General features: G+C 52.3%; 1 protein-coding gene across 11 annotated transcripts in view; it reads right to left on the bottom strand.

Annotated features, from left to right (window-relative positions):
• The window catches only part of VWA2 (von Willebrand factor A domain containing 2), a 48,621-nt gene that overhangs the window by 5,738 nt on the left and 29,837 nt on the right, over positions 1-13,046 (bottom strand). For 10 of the 11 annotated variants that reach the window (XM_087432649.1, XM_087432646.1, XM_087432651.1 and 7 more), the window contains 6 exons: positions 12,617-12,811; positions 9,521-9,654; positions 8,732-8,864; positions 5,655-5,710; positions 2,843-2,950; positions 1,276-1,884 (listed from right to left, as the gene is read on the bottom strand). In XM_087432649.1, the coding sequence (XP_087288775.1) occupies positions 1,276-1,884; positions 2,843-2,950; positions 5,655-5,710; positions 8,732-8,864; positions 9,521-9,654; positions 12,617-12,811 (1,235 nt within the window). The remainder of the gene's footprint in view (positions 1-1,275; positions 1,885-2,842; positions 2,951-5,654; positions 5,711-8,731; positions 8,865-9,520; positions 9,655-12,616; positions 12,812-13,046) is intronic. The other variant, XM_087432654.1, reaches the window with a different exon arrangement.

Raw genomic sequence — 13,046 nt, 5'->3', positions numbered from 1 at the left:
CCTCACCCCACCCCCATGCAGGCGCTGCAGAGAGGCCTGCAGGGGCCAGACCACAAGGAGCTCTCAGAAGCCAGTGGGAGGAGTTTGGATTTTATTCCAAGTGCATTGGGAAGCCACTGGAAAGGTTTAAGTGTAAGTATGGTGTAAGAGGATCTGATTTTACCACTCCAGCATAAGGAAAGTCTGAGAAACTGTCAAGAGGAAACTTAGCCAAGTCGAGGCTAAGAAGACCAGATAACGGAATGTAATGTGATATCCTGGATGGGATCCTTGGAACAGAAAAAGGACAATAGGTAAAAAACTAGTAAATCATAATGTATCGATATTTGTTCAATTATGACAACTGTACCTTAACACCTTACAAGAGGGATACTGGGTGTGGGGTATGTGGGTACTCTATTACTGTCACAATTTTTCTGTAAATCTAAAACCATTTTTAAAAAACCCACTGTGGCTGCCATGGGGAGACTGGACTGGAGGGGCAGGAGGATCCCTGACCTTCCCATTTGCAGGAAGGAGGGTCTCCCCTCTGGTGAGTGACACCTGGGCCTGAGGAGCTGAATTCCACGTGCAGCTTCCCCCCTCGCACCCTCTAGAGGAGAAATTGGGGAGCCCCGTCCAGGATGTGTTTCAGCTATTACATCTCTGGTCATGGGCCAGCCCCTGCCCACCAGATGGGAATGTCTACTACTCCCAGGGGCAGTGTTCTCCACTGGTGGGTCACAAAATCAACTTCATGGGTTGTGAAACTGAACAGAATAGGAAAATGTCAGAACGTGTCCCAGGTAGAAAGGACAAGCATCATTTCGAAATGTTTGTTTCAGTTGTGTGTGCATGTGCCTGTGTGTGTGCTGGGAATGCATTTCTTTCTGTGGGTTGCCAAAAAGAAGCTGGAAAGCTGCTGTTCTAGAGCATGCTTAGTAGATTCAGAGCTCCTCATTAACAATAATGATAATAATAAATAACAGTTAATAATAATAATAAAATAGCGACATCTACAATTTCCCGAGTGCATACTCTGTGCTTACTCTGTACTAAGTTTTACTTAATCCTCACAAAAGCTCTTCAAGAGGTACTATTATTAGTCCCATTTTATTGATCAGTAAACGGAAGTTACTTGTCACATGGCTAGTACGTAAAAGAGTGGGGCTGTGGTTCCGGCCCCTAGCACAGGCCCTGGTTGAGTTGTTACCAAAAGAAGGGTGTCCACTGACCAGCTGGCCCCTGGGTCAGGTGCACGCTGGGCCCCAGCTGGTGCAGGCACTGGGACCTTACCTGGCTGCGGCCGGCTACACAGCTTCCCCTGCAGCTCGGGGATTTGGTTGAACAGGTCCTGTGGGTCGGTGTAGACCATGACATGCTTCGGGCTGCCCGTGATCTCCTCCAGCTCTGCCCGCACGGCCTCGCTGCCCACGCCCAGCAGAAGCAGCTCTCTGGCCCTCGCATGACGCGCTGGGCCAGCGACCTTGTCCTGGGAGCGTGACTCAGTGAGCAGGACCACCACTCTACGTGGATGGTCCTGGCCCGTCCTGGTGATGCTCCCAAAGCCGCGCTCTGCAGCCTGCCGCAAGGCACTGCCTGTCAGGGTGGCGCCACCACTGAAGGGAATGCCATCGAGGCTCCTGACCAGGTCTGGCATGTCCTGGTACTCACCCACGGGCACTGCCACCACCAGCTCCCTGCTGTACCAGGCCACACCCACGCGGGCCCGGGAGTCCTCGCTCAGCGAGGCCTGCACAAACCGCTTCACGAAGGCCTTGGCCCGCAGGAAGCCCTCCAGGGTGGTGCCCGCCGAGCTGGCCAGTAGGAAGAGGACGTTGATTCTGCATTCCAGGCTCAGCTTCGGGGCTGCCAGATCCACAGCAGCCGTCACGCTATGGCCACCTGGAGCAGGCAGATCACCGTCCCACCAGGGACACCCCCCACCACATGGGGCCTCCAGGAGGAAGACAGGGCAGAGAAACTGAGGCTCCAGGGGCTTAGTGACTGGTGCTCGTCACAGAGTTACACAGGGCTGGACACGGAGCTCTCTCCTGGCTCTTGCTAAGGGTCTCCACCCAACCATTTTTAAAAAAGAAAAATGTCGCCTATTTTATAACCTTCTTCTATTGTGGTTAGTGCTTTTTGTGTCCTGTTGAGAAATCTTTGTCTACCTCAAGATCATGAAAACATGCTCCTCTGTTTTCTTCCAGAAGCCTCACTGCTTTGCCTTTTACACTTAGATCTGTGATCCATCTGGGATTGATTTTTATGTAGCTTGTGAGGTAGGGGTCAAGATTTCTTTTTTCCATATAGATCTCCAGTTGACCCAGCACTACATTTTTGTAAAAAGTTATTAAACAGGCCCCTACTATGTGTCAAACATGGTGCCAAGCACTTTACATATGTAATCTTATTTCAAACTCCCAACAACCTATGGGGTAAAGCCTATTATAATCTTCATTTCATACCTTTAAAACCAAAAAGGGTTGAGGCTCCTTGCTCCTCTTCCTGGAAGAGGGGAGAAGAGACTCGACCCAGAACCAGGACCCAGAGTTGGGTTGCCTCCAGCCAGCAGCTGGGCTTATGATGCTCAAATATTAAGCAGCGGCCATTCTAAAGCTAATATGCCAGGAGCAGCTGTCCTGCCCAGAGCTTCACCACCTGAGTTATTTATTCACGGAGCACTCAGAGGCTGTACCACATGAGACAGCAGATCAGTGGTGTCTTTGGAAAGTTGGTGGCACTAAAACTCAAGGGCCGGTTTCTACCTAGTAGCTGGAAGGGTAGGAGGTGAGGAGGGGTATCCCATGCTCCACTGCTCCCCAACGGTCAGAGTCTTAGAAGTCCTGTGCATACGTACCGCAGTTAGCCTCCCCTCTGAAGGCCGGCAGGCAGAGGCAGTAGTACCTGTCCAGCCCTTCTGGAACACATGTGCCTCCATTCTGGCAGGGTTGTGAGTCACAAGGGCCTAGGGAGAGACACCCATTAAAAGCCTAGCACATCAGCCCAGAGACGTGAAGGGGTTTGGCCAGAGGTGAGTCCAGCAGGCCACCCTGCCCCACCAGGGCCCAGCCCACTCCTTTTCCCAGGGTCTTCTAGGAAACTAGCCACCACACCTGTAGCAAAGAGGGGAAAGAAAGCACGTAAGGTACATAAGAGGGGATGGGTGTGGGTTGTAAAGGATGCTCCATCAATCACGGGCTCGAGAAGGCCCCATGTGAATTACAGGCTCATTTCGGGATGTGCCAGTAGGACCTGGCTCCTGGCTCTGACACTGGGAACACGTGTTGTGGACTGAATTGTGTCTCCTCCAAATTTATACGTAGAAGTCCTAACCTCCAGTACCTCAAAATGAGACTATATTTGGAGATAGTGCCCTTAAAGAGGAAATTAAGGTTAAATGAGGTCATAGGGTGGGGCCCTAATCCAATATGACTGGTGTCCTTGTAAGAAGAGGAAGAGACACCAGGGATGTGCACAGAGCAAAGGTCATGTGAGGACACAGCAGGAAGATGGCCATCTACAAGCCACAGAGAGAAGCCTTAGAAGAAACCAAATCTGCCGACACCTTGGTCTTGGACTTGCAGCCTCCAGAACTGTGAGAAAATAAACTTCTGTTGTTTGAGCCACCCGGTCTGCGGTATTTTGTTATGGCAGCCCTAGCAAACTGACACGACACGCCTTAATAACCCATGGCAGCTGAGAAGGCCTGGAGGGGTTCCAGGTGGCCATAATGATCAACAGGTGTTGGACCCGAGCTTGATGAGGATGAAGATCTCAGTAGCATCAAGGCGACAGCATGGGTGTCTTAACACTCAGGGAACACTGCAGTGCAGATGGTGCTGTTTCTTCTTTAAGTTCTACACGTGGTTGTTCTTAACAGCCTCTGCAGGCTGGCACAGCAAGACAGCGAGCCTTTGGATTCTTGATTAATAAATGGGGCCTCCTCCACTTGGGCACCTCAGTTAGCCCCTCCAAGCTTCAGTATCCTCATCTAAAAAGGGGTGATCATAACTGAGCTGGTTCTACAGTGCTGTGAGGAGTACATGAACTAATCCACGGAAACTCTTAGCACAAAGCCTGGCACGAAGCAAAACACTCCATAACAGGTAAGACAGTATTTGCTTTTGGATGCAAGGTGCACGTTATGGGTAATGCCTCTTCAAAGGTGAAGGAAGAGGAAACCACACAGGTACCTGTGTAAATCGCAGGAAACCACAGCCTGTGTTAAAATCGGGCCCATTCTGAAGTGTCTGATCTATCTACATCACAGTCAATGTCTGAGCTCCTCATCAGTTTCCTTACCGATTATTGCAAAATGCGCATAATACATCACCTCCCTCCCAGGGTTACAGAGAACAAACAGGATCTTCATGTGTTCAAAGGGCTTGATAAGCAGCTGAGTGCGGTTACCATTAGAATTGCTGATTTCTATCCTTTTTGCTTAAAAATGATATATTACTTGGTGGTTACATCACTGTATCGTGTATACTTTTCGAAGGTAGAAATTACTGAGGCTAACTCTGGGCACCTGGGCCTGCTGTTGTGCCAGCTGGAGTATCCTGGAAACACCTGGGGCTCATTCACAGCATCCACCAATGGTAGCCTCTAATTGAGCATCAAGTTTGTGCCAAGTCCTGGGCTAAGCACCTCACACACGATCTCATTTCATTGACGCAACCCAATGCGGGGGGGGGGGGGGGGGCGGGTGGCGCGTCCTGTAAAAATGCCCATTTCACAGACGAGGAAGCTGAGGCTCGATAACTAGAAGTCCTCAGGTGCTGAAGGTCAGAGAGTTGGAAAGGGGCAGAGCTGGGACTAAAACCCAGGTCCCTCTGCTTCTAAAACCATAAGTCCTCGAACTTTAATTTCTGAGCAGAAACAATCCCACTTCCAGTTTCTTCAGAAGCCAGCAATGTTGGAACTTGAAAACAGGACGCCAAGGGGATCACACCAACCCGGGGTGAGCAGTGCCACGGTGCTTGCACGTAAGGCACCGGCTCTGCCCAGGGAGACGGGCTCCTCACTGCATCAGGAGCAGACCCACACAAGGACTGACGCCAACACCCTTGAGTGTGACTTCTCTGCTCCCAGGTCGGGGGGACGCACTGAACCCCAGGGGGAGGGCCCCTTGGGAAACCCGGCTGAATGATGCTTAATGGCGTTGTCTTCCTGTTTGCTTGGGACATGGTAGCTGACGAAGCACTTCCATGGGCATTATCTACTGAATCTTCACAAGGATCCCAGGTATGAGACCCCCTATCATACAGGGCAGGGAAATGGGGATTCCAGACCTGGGGCCAACATTACCCCCATTTTACAGAGGAGGAAACTGAGGCTCAGGTCTCTTGCCCTGAGTTCAGTGCTGGATGTGAGGCTTTCTGTCTGCAGAGCTGGTGCTCAGTGCATGCCCTTCTCTGCCTCTCCTCAGTGCAGGGGGCACTGGTTAAGGAAGGTCACTCCAAAGCCTTCATTCTTAGTGAAGAAAAATACCACAGATCAAGTGAGGAATGCACACGGCATGAGCACACTCCTCTGCCTCTGAAATGCCCATCCCTCGGCCCCAGAGCTGGTTCCAACCCCACCCTCACCCCAGGAGTGCAAATGCCCTTGAGAAGCCAGCCTACTGCCAGGGCCCAGAATGAGCAGAGAATCCAGGAGGCATACTGTACCTGGGCAGGTGGTCCTGTAGCAGGTGGCAGGGTGGGTTAAGAACACTCTCTTCCAGCTACAATCCAAGGAAACAAATGGTAGAGATCAGAGGCTTACCAGGAGGGCAGAAACTGGGAAGGTTATTTAAACACTAGAAGCTGGTCATGATTCCAATGCAGAAGCTGTTCGAGAAAGACTTCCTCGTTCTCTTTCTTGATTCCACGCTAGCTTTCATCTGCACAGAGTAGGGAATGTTTCAGACTACCCAGAGACAATTAAAAAAAAAAGATAATGTAAATTGGCTATTATGTCAGAAATTAAGAGATATCTGTATTCAATACTCTGAACTGTGGGAACAGCTTTCTATTACGAGTTACTTTCTGGGACCGGCACAATGCAGTGTGGGGGTGGGGTGGGAAATACTGGGAATTAGGCAACTGGATTCTGGCTGTGTGACCCCAGGCAAGTTACTTTCCTTCTCTGGTCTTCAGTTCCCTCTTCTGTATAGTAACTCTATCTGTAGTTTTCAACTGCATTCCTTGGAGCCTCAATGGAGAAGGAAGGAGACTGAGTGGCCAGGGTGCCGGCCTCCCACAGTGCCATAGCCCAACCCCTTCACCCCAAATCTGCTTTTTCTGGTCTGCAAAACAAATGTCCATACAAGGCTCTGCAGCTCAAGAGGATTTGCAAACCACCGGACTCGATGACCTCTCAGGTCCGTTGAGCTAACATTCTGTGATAACACGAGGGCCACCATTCCTGTGGTGGTTTCCAGGCTCCAGGTATGCCCATCATTACTTTGAATCCACATCTATGGGAAGAGACAGTTATCTCCATATTCCAGATGGGGATATGGCTTCAGAGGGCTGAATTTGTTTGACCAAAGTCATCCAGTTACTAGAACACAGCAGAGCTGGGATCCAAACCCTACCATCAGACTCCAGAGCCCGTGCCCTCTGCCCTCTGCACCTTGCCTCCGTCTCTCCTGAATCTCTGGGAAGGGCTCTGCTGCAGCAGGAGCGGCTCCTCATCCCGTGAGCAGAAAGCCCTCCTCTTGGTTGGCAGCAGCTCCAGAGATGACCTCCCTAAGGAGATTCTCCCCTCTGGGCCTTGGCAAAAACGTTCTCAAACTTCCCAAAGAGGGCTTCTTCCAACAAGATCCCACCGTGGGCTGCCCACCTCAGAGGCAGGCTCACTGGGCTCACCTCTAGGGCAGGGTCTTTCCTGGGGCACAACATCTACTGAAGGTAAAAGCCCAGGCCATCACGAACTCCAGGCGTTGATGAAATCAGAGGTTTGCCAAGCTGCCAGCTCATGAAAGAGAAATCTTCTCCCCTCCATGTCTCCTCCTAGTGACCTCATGAAACCACAAGTCCTAGCCCAGAAAGTTCCGTGGGCCCCATCTCCCACCCCAGGCCTGCACCGGAATCAGTGTTGTTGGAGCAGACACTGTTCACAGGCCTTTGCCTGGATCTGCACTTGGTTTGTCCCCCACCTCCCTAGGTCTGACTCAGATGCCCCATTCTCTGCAAGGCCCCCCGCCCACTCTATTTGAAATTCCAACCCTATGCCACCCTGATCCATCCCTTTTCCCTATAGCACCTATCCACCTAACAGTTTATTTTATGTATCCGTTTTGTTTGTTGCTGCCTCCTGCCACTGGAGTGTCAGTTCGTGAAGGCAGATTTGTTTCTGCGGTGTTCAGGCTGATTTCCCGGGACCTCAGTATTCTTGAAGGAGGGAATTGACGAAGAGCTTACTACACGCAGGCATCACTTTAGGAGCCTACAACATTAGTGATCCTACATATTAACTTGCTACACGCCCTCCACAATCCTGTAGAGTAGGTACTATTACCATGCTCCTTTTCCAGTGTAGACACAGGCAGTGGGAGGTTCCCAGCTCCTTAGTGGTGACACTGGGATTAAAAACTCAGCAGCCTGCTTCCAGAGTCCGAGCACAAAGCCCTGAGTGTACTCTCTGCCCACCAGCCTCTCCTCGCGGCTCCCGGCTCTGAACGCCTCCGCCCACCACCGCCGGGTTCCCCTGCATCTTTCAAGACTGCTCAAGCGGCCCCTTCTCCATGATGTCCCCATCCTGGGGTGCCTCAGGGTGGTCACTGGTCTGCTTGTCAATGCCCCCTCTAAACCACAAGCTTCTTGGGGGCAGCGATGGCACACTGCCCGGCTCAAAGTGGGCACTTAGAACACACTCACTGGGGAGGGAAGAATCGCCTCCTTTCGCTTGAAACCTTGGGTGCTGAAGAGCCTCTAGCGGCCTCTGATGTGGCACAAGGCCCCATTTCCTCTGATCCATGTGCAGGGCATGGCCCTTCCCTGCCACGTTGGCCTTGGACTCTGCATCGGCCAGCATGGCCCTCACGGCTTCTCAGCCAATCCGTTTCATCGCTGTGTGCGTGCTCTGATCTCATCACTGGGGGCAGGCCAAGGGCAAAGATGCGACTGGTCCAAACACCACCTTGGCCCTCCAGAAAGGGCGAGAGGCCAGATCACCAGTTGCTGGGTAGAGGCGCTGCGTCAGAGGTAGGGGAGTCTGGATAAAGTGCCAAGGGATGGTCAGGGATTTGCAAGTGAATGGCTGACGGCCTGGCAGCAGGTGGTCCTGAATGCCTGAGCTCTGGTCCTGAGCAATCCAGCATCCCCCACGGCCTCCACAACTGGAATTCATCCAAAGATCTTAAGCCTCTTGTCTCACTCAGCCCCCATAAATGTGGAAACTGGTGCTGAGAGGAACCAATCTCGAGACCACTATCCCAAGTGCAGACCACTGGCCTGTGGGATCAGCTTTTGGCTCATTTACCAGCTTTCCAGGTGGTGAACCTGCCACCCTCACACACCCTGGGTGCCTGGGCAGTGTGTCGACAAGACTCTGACACTTAGTAGCTGCGACCCTGCCTGTGTGCCCGGAGCTTTGTCCCTGGCTCCCTCTCAGGTCTCCCCCAATCCCTGTCACACGCTCCATGGCCAAGGCCCCAAAGAGCTGTTCTCCCTGCAGCTCGTGAGCGCTCGGCCTTGGGGGCTGCCATCCCCACCCAGGCTGTGCCCTCAGGCTCTGACCCCAGACCTCGTGGACAAACCTGGAGAAGGGACAGAGCGCGGCCAGCACGGCATCGGTCCCCCGAGATCCTCTCCAGCACAGGGCGTTGCCGACCAGCTCCCTGACGGTCTCCAGAGTCTTGCGCTCACAGGGGTGAGGCTGGACCTTGCAGTCTGTGTCCGCAGCGCACACCCGACGGAAAAGACTGGGTTACGCCTCCTTCCCCACCCATGGTTCCACCATCCTCAGCCTGGCTACCTTCTGCCTCTCAGGGCAGAGCACACCGGGCGGAGGGGGGGCGGCGGGCCCTGCTCTGCCTGTTGGCTGGGCAGCCAGTCTCTGAGCATCTCCTCTGCACAGGGCCCACCCCACACAGCTTTTACATCCTGTGCACGCGTGTGTGTTTTATGTAATGTACCTCACTCTAGCTCCTGGGTGGGCCGTGACAAAGACGCCTAGGAATGCAGGGGTGTCACCCCAAGCCGAAGTGTCCCTGTGCTGACTATGGTGGGGAGCTGACTTGGCTCTTCTTCCCGAGCAGGGGACACACCTGCTCGGGCATAGGGCCCCACCAGATCTGGGTCCCAAGCCCTAGGCCCTCTACCCCATGGAGACAAGCTCAGGGTTCCAGCTGAGAGACCCACAGGGCCAGGCACAGGGAGGCAGAACAGAGCAAAGCACCCCAGGACGAGGCTGCTGGACCCCATTCCACTTGCCCACCCTCCCTGGGGAGGCTCCTGAGGCCTGACCTCTTGCCTTGGGGAACCCCTCCCCCCACACCCCACTTCCATGTGGGAAGGCCACTCCCTCCCAGCCTGGACCTTCTTACCTGGAGAGGCAATGGTGCAGATGGCGGAGCTGCTGAGGGTGCTGAAGAGGCCGTTGGCGGCATCCTCCACCTGCTGGGCCATCAGCACGTGCTGCTCCCTCGGCTCGCTGGCCAGTGTGTGCAGCTCCTCCCACCTGCCCCGGCCCCCAGCAGAGAAGTTACATCAGGCAACGGTCTCAATAAACACCCAAAGGAGGAAAGAGTCAGACAGAGCCTCAGGCTGCCCACAGCAGTGGTTCTCAAATTTGGTGGGCATCAGAGTCACTGAGGGCCTGATAAACCACAGATTGAGGCACCTCGCCCCAGAGTTCTAGATTCAATGGGGTGGGGACTGAGTGTGAGCATTTCTAACAAGTTCCCAGGTGATGCTGATACTGCTGGCTCAGGGGACACACTTTGAGAACCAATGGTCAACAATGTCCAGCCTTTTACTAGGAGTGTGGGGAGGGGTCAGGCGGGTTTGGGAGCTCAACAGGCTTTCTCAGAGGGTTCCTGTATCTGCAGCTCAAGCCATTCAGATCTGAGCAATGCCCGCTCTCCTGATCCACAGTTTCTTGATTTCTCTAAGCCAAGGATGATCCAAGCTCGGTCTGTGAGCCTGTGCAAGTCCCCAAACTGTTTCACCCCAGACAAGCACAGACACAGTATGCGTTCAGAAACTCGTCCTACAATAACTTGACAGAGTCATTTTATGTCTGCTGAATTGAATAATAAACATTTGAGCTTATATTTTGTCTGTTTTTTATTTCACTTTCCTAGTAATTCATTTTTGTTGTATTTTTAAAAAGTGTCAGTCTGTGATGGATTAGGAAAAAACAAAACAAACTGGACCTTCACCACAGAGAGTCTGAGAAGCACTGCTCCAGCCAGCAGCTGGAGAAGAAACCCCGCAATGGTCCATGTATTTCCAGCATGTGGTGGATTCCATCCTCACTGACAAACCTTTGAACTGTGATGCTCAAGGCACTCTGTTCGGCACTGCGTGGGCAGAGAGCCAGGAAGCAAGGTCCCTCACAAAAGAGCCAACAATAAGGGCAGCCTGTATTAAATACCAACTTCTCAGCAATGACAACAACAACGATGATGATGGTGGTGGCGGTCATCACTGCCAGCAGCACACGGCACAATCCGGGATATCCCCGTGGTGCTGGCGGCAGCTCAGTCTCCTTCCCTCTGTCTCCCTCCTCTTTCTGTCCTGCACGTGCTGGCCCTCCGTCATCCTCTCTGCACTCACTCCTGAGTTGATTCTATTTAGGGTTTACATGCCACCCCCAATTTCAGTCTCTCTGCCTGCCCTCTCTCCCGTGCCCCAGACTCTTACATCCAACTGCCTACTCAGCTTCTCTACTCAGATGGCCAATATGCAGCTCAGACTTGATCTGTCTGAAACAACTCAATTTCCCTCGTTCCACTCGCAGTCTTTCCCATTTTAGCAAATAACACCACCATTCACCCTGGGGCTCAGGCCCAAATTCTCTCTTCTTCTCTCACACACCCACATCCAATTCACCAGCCACTCCACTCTCTGCCTTCAAAACAAATCCTATGTCCAACCATTCCCTCAGCAGTCCAGCCGCCTCCCTACTACCAGCCACCATTATCTCCGTGTGAGCTGCTCCAGAGGCCTCCTAATTAGTGTCTCCACCTCCCCCATTATCGCTTCTCCCTCTGCCCCACCCCACCATCCACCTGGCAGCCAGTGTGATTTTCTAAAAATGTAAGCCAATTCATGTCATTTCCCTGCTCAAAACCTTCCAAAGACGTCCCCACCTACTCACAACAAACTCCAAAGTCTTTACTAGGACCCACAAAGTCTCCAGGCCTGACTCCTGCCCACCTCTTCTACCTTATTTCTTGTAATTCACTCCTTGCTTGCTGGCCTCCAGCCACTCCCTGGCTATCTTGCTTCTCCCATAACACAGGAAGCTAGCTACGGCCTCAGGGCCTTTGCACTTGCCATCCGCCTGCCTTGCCGGCTCTTTTCCCTGAAACTCAGAAAGCTTATTCCTCACTCCACTCAAGTTTCTGCTCAAAAATCCACTCCTCGGTGAAGCCCTGACAGCCCTCCCTATCTAAATTAGCTATCCTCTCTATTCTCCATCACTCTGTAACCTCTCACCCTACTTTATTTTTCTCCTTTGCATTTTATTTCCACCTGAAATTAAATTACTTGTTTATTCATTCACTTGTTTATTATCTAGTTCTTTTCCTAGAATGGAAGTTCCACGAGGGCAGGGATTTTGATTGTTGTCTCTGTATCCTGAGAACCTAGAATAGCATGAGGAAGACAACCTATCTTTATTGATTGAGAGAATAAATAATGTACTAAAATTGAGAAAGAGATTTCTACGTAGAGGCACAGTGCCCAGACCAGAATCATTTCAGGTAATACCCACAACAACTAGAGGCCTATAGAGGTCACCTTCATTTTCAGGGTTGAGAGCACTGAGGACTTGTGCCCCCCTCTCTTCTAGGAAGCAGTATTCCAGCATCTGGAGAAACGTGGTTGGAGGGGGGCAGCCAGTCACAGACCCCACTCTGCTGGCCTCAAGAGTGGGCCTGTGACTCAGCTAATCGGAATCTTTTCTTGGATTATTCCACTTGAAACCGGAGAAATGAGTCTTTTCTCTCCAGGGTGGAGCTGGGAAGATGGGAGCTGGGTGTTGCCAGCAGCACAGTCCCAGCTTCCAGAGAGATCCAGCCAGCTGAGAGAACAGCAGAGACGAGCAGGGGACAGAAAGAATCTTCATGGCATTGAAGTCCCTGGCTCCTGCTTACCCGGAGGGACCCCTGACCCAGCCAGTGCAGTTAGACGAGTCCATGACTTTCCATTTCTGCCCAAATAAATTTGAGTCAAGTTTCTGGCACTCGTAACCAAGTGTTCAGACTAAAGACAATGCAAACTCTCAGACTTCCAAAGACACGGAGCTCCCTGTGCTCCGGGACAATACAGCAAAGTGCAGAAAAGACAGATTCTGGAAGGACCAGGATGGTTTTTCCAGCTCCCCTCTCTTCCCATGGCTGTGAGGTCTTTCAGCCACACCACGGTCCCCGGGCCAACCCAGAGGGCCCACCCAGAGTGACCGAATCTCTTACCTCGGAAAGCGGACCCCCACGGCAAACAGAGTGATGCCTCTTTCCTTCAGCTGCTTGGCTGGCAGTGCTACATGCCCTTGGGACCTCCCGTCAGTGACGATGATGAGGATCTGGGGCACAGAGGCATTTCTGCCCCCAGGGAACCCTTTGCGCAGAAGGTATTTCAGAGCAAGGCCTGTCTCTGTGCGCCCTCCTCTGAGCTCACCCGGAAGGAGAAAACAAAGAAGAAAAGGTCAGTGATCCAGGAGGTGAAGTTGGAACGAGAGCCTGAAACATTGGGCTCCTCCAGTATTAGTGATGGCTGCTTTCTCCCAGCAGATGCTCAAAGTGACAATTCCAGCATGAGATATGCACTTTCTCACCATCTAAACCACAATCATGAACAGAAATTAATTTTTCCCATGGACCCAAGATTCACCCTGTGCATCTC

The sequence above is a fragment of the Ceratotherium simum genome, chromosome 6, assembly GCF_057802395.1.
Source record: "Ceratotherium simum simum isolate JZ-2026a chromosome 6, ASM5780239v1, whole genome shotgun sequence".
NCBI lineage: Eukaryota > Metazoa > Chordata > Mammalia > Perissodactyla > Rhinocerotidae > Ceratotherium > Ceratotherium simum.
Note: the sequence above shows the minus strand (reverse complement) of the source record. Positions and strands in the feature narration are given on the sequence as shown.